Consider the following 6,746-nt stretch of genomic DNA (forward strand, 5'->3'; position numbering starts at 1 on the left):
ATGGCGCTGTTTTCTGCAGCGGCAAAAGGAGACGTCCAGAAGATACAATCATTAATCGACTCAGAAGACAAGTCCGAGGATTCGAGAGGAGTTGATGTAAACTGCTCGGATGCATCTGGCAAGACACCCCTTCACATTGCTTCGGCAAACGGACATTTGCAAACGGTTAAATGCCTAACCAATCATGGAGCAAAGGTGAATGTAATCGATGCTAACCTACAGACATCGGTTCACTTATGTTCAAAGAAAGGCCATCTTCATGTGGTAGAGCTGTTAGTGAACGAAGGAGCAGATATTAAAATTGGCGACAAAGATGGGTTTACAGCTCTTCACATAGCATCATTCGAGGGTCATGTTGACATTGTCAAATACCTTGTTAGTAAAGGGGCAGAGCTGGAGAGACTTGCTAATGATTATTGGACACCTCTACACCTTGCATTAAACGGTGGCCATCTTGACATTGCAGAGCACCTTTTGACAGAAGGAGCCAACATTAACACGTGTGGTAAAGGTGGATGTACAGCTCTACATGCTGCATCACAAACTGGTAATATTGATGGAGTGAAATATCTAACTAGTCAAGGAGCAGAGCAAAATAAGATCACTGAGGATGGTTGGACCGCGCTGAGTCTGGCTTCATTTAGGGGACACCTTGACATTGTCAAAGTTCTCGTTAACGAAGGGGTAGAGGTTGACAAAGCACTCAGGAACGGGATGACACCCTTGTTTCTGGCAACAAAAAAAGGCCATTTGGGTATTGTCGAAGTCTTACTGAACGTAGGAGCAAATATTGATAACTGTAATCGAAACGGGCAAACAGCACTCCACATCGCATCGTCCAATGGACACGTTGAAATAGTTCATCATCTTGTTAGCAAAGGGGCACAGCCTGAAAAATGTGACAACACCAACATGACACCCTTGTCTTGTGCTTCTCAAAAAGGCCATCTTGAAGTCGTCGAGTGTATCGTTAACAAAGGAGCAGGCATTGATATCGTTGATAAAAATGGATTAACTGCTCTTCACATAGCATCATTCAAGGGTCATCTTGATATTGTCAAATACCTTGTTAGGAAAGGGGCACAGCTTGACAAATGTGACAAAAACAGCAGGACACCCTTGTCTTGTGCTTCTCAAGAAGGCCATCTTGAAGTCGTCGAGTATATCGTGGACAAAGGAGCAGGCGTTGAAATTGGTGATAAAGATGGGGTTACAGCTCTGCACATAGCATCATTCAAGGGTCATCTTGATATTGTCAAATACCTTGTTAGGAAAGGGGCACAGCTTGACAAATGTGACAAAAACAGCAGGACACCCTTGTCTTGTGCTTCTCAAAAAGGCCATCTTGAAGTCGTCGAGTATATCTTGTACAAAGGAGCAGGCATTGGCATTGGTGATAAAGCTCTTCACATAGCATCACTCGAGGGTCATCTTGATATTGTCAAATACCTTGTTAGTAAAGGGGCAGAGCTGGAGAGACTTGATAATGATTACTGGACACCTTTACACCTTGCTTTAGACGGTGGCCATCTTGACATTGCAGAGTACCTTTTGACAGAAGGAGCCAACATTAACACGTGTGGTAAAGGTGGATATACAGCTCTTCATTCTGCATCAAAAGCTGGTAATATTGATAGAGTAAAATATCTAACCAGTCAAAGAGCAGAGCTGGATAAAAGCACTGACGATGGATGGACCGCACTTAGTTTGGCTTCATTTTGGGGACACCTTGATATTGTCAAAGTTCTTGTTAACGGAGGGGTAGAGATTGACAATGAACCTAGGAACGGGATGACACCCTTGTTTCTCGCAGCAGAAAGAGGCCATTTGGGTATTGTCGAGGTCTTACTGAACGTAGGAGCAAATATTGATAACTGTAATCGAGACGGGTTAACAGCACTCCACATTGCATCGTCCAATGGACACGTTGAAATAGTTCATCATCTTGTTAGCAAAGGGGCACAGCTTGACAAATGTGACAAAACTGACAAGACGCCCTTGTATTGTGCTTCTCGAGAAGGCCATCTTGAAGTCGTCGAGTATATCGTGAACAAAGACGCCGGCATTGAAATTGGCGACAAAGATGGGTTTACGGCTCTTCACAGAGCATCATTGGAGGGTCATCTTGACATTGTCAAATACCTTGTTAGGAAAGGGGCACAGCTTGACAAATGTGACAAAAACGACAGGTCACCCTTGTTTTGTGCTTCTCAGGAAGGCTATCTTGAAGTCGTGGAGTATATCGTGGACAAAGGAGCAGGCATTGAAATTGGTGATAAGTATGGGTTTACTGCTCTTCACATTGCATCATTCAAGGGTCATCTTGATATTGTCAAATACCTTGTTAGGAAAGGGGCACAGCTTGACAAATGTGACAAAACCGGCAGGACACCCTTTTCTTGTGCTTCTCAAGAAGGCCATCTTGAAGTCGTCGAGTATATCGTGAACAAAGGAGCAGGCATTGATATCGTTGATCAAAATGGGTTAACTGCTCTTCACATAGCATCATTCAAGGGTCATCTTGATATTGTCAAATACCTTGTTAAGAAAGGGGCCCGGCTTGACATATGTGACAAAAACTACAGAACACCCTTGGCTTGTGCTTCTCAAGAAGGCCATCTTGAAGTCGTCGTGTATATCGTGAACAAAGGAGCAAGCATTGGAATCGGTGATAAAGATGGGTTTACAGTTCTTCACATAGCATCACTCAATGGTCATCTTGATATTGTCAAATACCTCGTTAGTAAGGGTGCAGACCCGGGGAAACTTACTGATGATTACTGGACACCTTCAGGCCTTGCTCTTAATGGCGGCCATCTGGGTATACATGACTTTCTTTTAAATAGAGAAGCAACAAAGATCGTTAAGCCATTCATTGGGTTTGAAGAGGACCACTATGACTACCTTCGCAGTACTTTTGGTAGTAAGGCTTTCCCTGGCTATATGCCCCCATCCTCCCGAACATGCGATCCATATCGTACCAGTCCACGAGACAGCTCTCGATCCTCGAGGAAGAGCAGCACAGAAGAGACAATGATTATTAGTCTTGACGAGTACAGCATCAAGGTTACACTTTCACCAGACGATGTGGACAGAGCCAAATATATCACAGCAGAAGCATTGACAACCATCCCACCTGACTTAAAGCTGGAAAAGGACGAAGTTATCATCTCAGTTGGGCTCAAGCTATCCCCTCCTGGTCTTCAGTTTAAAACTCCGGTGGAAGTCACGGTCTCACATAGCGCTATTTTCACCAACCCTGACAAGGCAGAAATTATGCTATACACCCGAAGGACTGGTAAGATCTTCCTATTACCATAGATCCCATATCTCCATATAAATTCCTTTCCCTTCCGTTCCTTTTATTTCCCTCTCTTTGTCTAATCTTCTTTGATTCGCTCTTAGATTTATATTGAATTGAAGGCATCTCGATTTACACGAGACAAGCTTTTGCTAAAAGTTGCCTTCTTTTTTTGTATCAAAACTGTTGAGATGTGGTGGTCTCGTGGATACTTAACCGGCCTGCAGATCACATAATTCATGTTCGCGCGGCACTCAGGCAAGACATAAATATGAATTTGCCACTCTCCACTAAAGTGTTTTATGGGTACCCGGCAAAGGAACATACCACGGTACGTTCCCATTATCATGCCATATGTTATTACGTGCATTACACCGCGTCTGAACTTTGAACATATCGAGATATACGTGGATCAAGAATGCTGCACAAGACTTATATAGCTGCTTCACAAAAATAGCATAGCCGAGTGAATATAGGTTTCTTAGACTCGTCTTATATTGTAGATTATTGACATTTCCTTTGAGCTCATTTCTCGAAGGTCTTTCTGCTCGTGTTTGAAAAGAAAATAAGCATTTTTACAGTAACTGTTTCAAATTTGATGTCCGTTATGAATAATGAGGCGCGATAGCTCAGTCGGTAGAGCAGTGGTCTCGTAATCCGGTGAAGCAAATTTCAATGATAACTTAGCGCACAGTGCAGTCTCTGTAACAGGTCCATTTCTACCACTGATTATTGTCGGTAATGAAGCTTTGACCTGAACTTTTCAAAGTGTGAGAGGTATCGCGATGAATTGATCTAGAGTTCTTTCTCATTGTATTCAAACATATTGGCGTTGACTGATTAAATTAAAATGGATTCAATCAGTTAATGTTCTTTGGTCAAACAAAAGAAAAACGGAAGGGAAAGGGGAAAATATGTTGTGACAGTGCAGATAGCCCCTGACTGCCACGACAAACACATAGCAATTAAGACAGAGATCTTCACACAAAATTAATACTCCCTTACTATTCTTGGTATCATAATGACCTCACTTCAATGTTGATGTTCCTCTCAGAATGTTCTAATTCAATGAGTTTTACTTGATAATCTTCTATTAGGATGGAAATTCGCTTAAAATAAAAATGTTTCAGTCTTTGTGTTTGAATGACTTATAAGTCGCACAGTTCATACAGCCGCCATTTTCAAGATTCTTGTGGAAAGATCGAAAGGAATTATGAGAATGATTGAATGCATAAAACATTTTTAATAGCCAATCACCAAAAAGCAATTGACATGTTTTTACGTCATTGATCATGAGTAAACAATGACCCTCCAACAAGGCTCCCCAATAAACCCGCAAAACTTGCAGAAAAAAATACTTGCTTTCTTTATTTGTGAAAGTAAATCCCAAAGTATGACAGTTCACTGCGTAACAAAATTAACAGGGTCCCCTATTTTTTGTTTTCTTTACAGAGTCTGATGAATTTTCAAGGATAGTTCCTGCTTCTGACAAAGCTGCTCGGTGTGTAGTCGCAAAGAATCACCTTACTCTGTACTTAGACCATTTCTCGGAATGGTGGATTATCTCCTTAATCAGGAGATACTTCATCGGTAAAAGGCTCATCTGTACGCCATACGTTCCCCTATCAACATACAGAGACGAGTTGAACCGCATCTATCTCGTCATTAAAGACGACTTCTACGGCATGAAAGAGGTATATTTATCCTAAATTAACGGTTCGGCATAATTTTAGCTGAAAAAGAATTTGAAGTCTATTTTAATATTTATTTAATTTAAATAAATTGTATTTGTGTCTCCGGTCTTTTTGTGGTTACGATGTCAATGTTTGTGTGTAACGTTTTCTGAGTAGTTAGGTGCGTACACGGGGGGGGGGGGGGGGGAGGGGACGGGGTGGTCACAAAAAATATAAAACAAATCACAGATATAATATTCAAACCCGATAAACGTTTCACATCTTGAAGTAAATATTCAGTGTATTTGAGTACCTTCATTTGCTGCAGTGCCCTCTGGAAGAGCGGCATTATTGCAATTATTGCAACTATTATTAGTATGCTCTTATTACTATTATTGTCTTTATAGGATACCATACGAGACTACCAGGTAGCCTTTCTTGGTGAGCAGTACTGTGTATATTGGGGAAAAGGACCCCTTTCTGTAAGACATCTGGAAAACAAAGAGGAAGTGTCAAAGGAGGTAACAATCCCAATATAGTTATTATAGTATTGATGACTGCTTTGAGAGAAATAGTTGTTTTTATACGCTCAAGGGAAGGTAAGAATTGTGCTATTGCCCGAGGCGTGCCGAGGGCAATAGCCCAATTGTAACCTTCCCGAGTTTACTTTCCCCGAAGTAAATTATCCTGACACACAAATCGTCCGTTAACTATTCTGCAGGTCCTAATAATATGTTTTTTACATTACAAATGATATAGAGTTTTCTTAAAGCGATACCGAACTGATGAACTTTCTGCCTTATCGTACTGTTCATTGCACAACATCATCTCATTATAATATAATTTAAGGAAACTCGATTCAAACATGGGTCATAATTCATGGTATAACTTTTAAATTACGAAAATGGTACCGTTCCTTATAACTTCGTAGGGTATTAATTGATGGTTATCTCTGATTTTCGTAGGAACTTGAAGAATGTGCTTTCTTTGACATGACGACCCATCGCATGCCGTTCAATCTTCAGCCACGTGAACAAGTAGTATCCAGAGTTCTCGTCACTCTCATCTTGAAGCAAAAAATCACGAAGAAGATCACCTTCCCAGTACAGTACAACGGTAATATCAAGCGCATGAATTCTTTTCAGGGGAGGGGATGGGGAGGGAGGGGGTGGCTTAACGACTTCCACTGGCAGTGCTGGCAGAGAAATAGTATTCTTGTACAGTTTCAGGAAAAATTATTTGCCTGAGCGTCGGACAAGCTGTAACATATCTTCAGATTAAACCCAAACATAACACTCCAATAACATTTTTTCTTTCATTTGAGATAATATATAATAACTTGTGTATTGAGAAAGACGTGAGTTTACACAAATTTTTAACGCATTTTTATTGAAACTGAACGAAATGCTCCCCAAAACAAAAAAATAACTTTCTACCAGTTTTGTCGATCCTGGCACTATTTTTCATGTGAACAGATTCTACACCGCTGGTACCAGTGAATTTCACCCCACATCATTGGAAGTATGCTAGTGCGTTTATACTGGTCCAGTCTGTAGGTATATATATATATGTTAAATGTACAATTTGTTTACGTGCAATGCTAAATATTTCATTTAGGGTAGCAAAAGAACCATGACAAGTTACTCCTATTTCGAAAAAGTATCATTTTAGGCTAATCGCTTCTCATCACTTTGATTTCATGTATTCACAATTCAGATGTGCTGCGTGAGAATCCAGTTCCCCAATCAACTCCGACAGGATCTGCATCGTCC

General features: G+C 40.9%; 2 protein-coding genes across 2 annotated transcripts; both read left to right on the forward strand.

The window, feature by feature from the left end:
- Positions 1-3,037, forward strand: LOC752785 (ankyrin-1-like). The gene is made up of 4 exons (XM_030987402.1): positions 1-1,042; positions 1,352-2,119; positions 2,615-2,821; positions 2,985-3,037. Exons 1-4 carry the CDS (start codon positions 1-3, stop codon positions 3,035-3,037), a joined length of 2,070 nt encoding a protein of 689 aa, XP_030843262.1.
- A 231-nt stretch (positions 3,038-3,268) lies between these two features.
- On the forward strand, positions 3,269-5,557 carry LOC115924775. The gene is made up of 3 exons (XM_030987589.1): positions 3,269-3,298; positions 4,754-4,995; positions 5,382-5,557. The coding sequence occupies exons 1-3, from the start codon at positions 3,277-3,279 to the stop codon at positions 5,511-5,513; spliced, it is 396 nt and encodes a 131-aa protein (XP_030843449.1). The 5' UTR covers positions 3,269-3,276; the 3' UTR covers positions 5,514-5,557.
- Positions 5,558-6,746: the final 1,189 nt, after the last annotated feature.

This window comes from Strongylocentrotus purpuratus, unplaced genomic scaffold (genome assembly GCF_000002235.5).
Source record: "Strongylocentrotus purpuratus isolate Spur 01 unplaced genomic scaffold, Spur_5.0 spur5_scaffold_16, whole genome shotgun sequence".
Taxonomy (NCBI): Eukaryota; Metazoa; Echinodermata; class Echinoidea; order Camarodonta; family Strongylocentrotidae; genus Strongylocentrotus; species Strongylocentrotus purpuratus.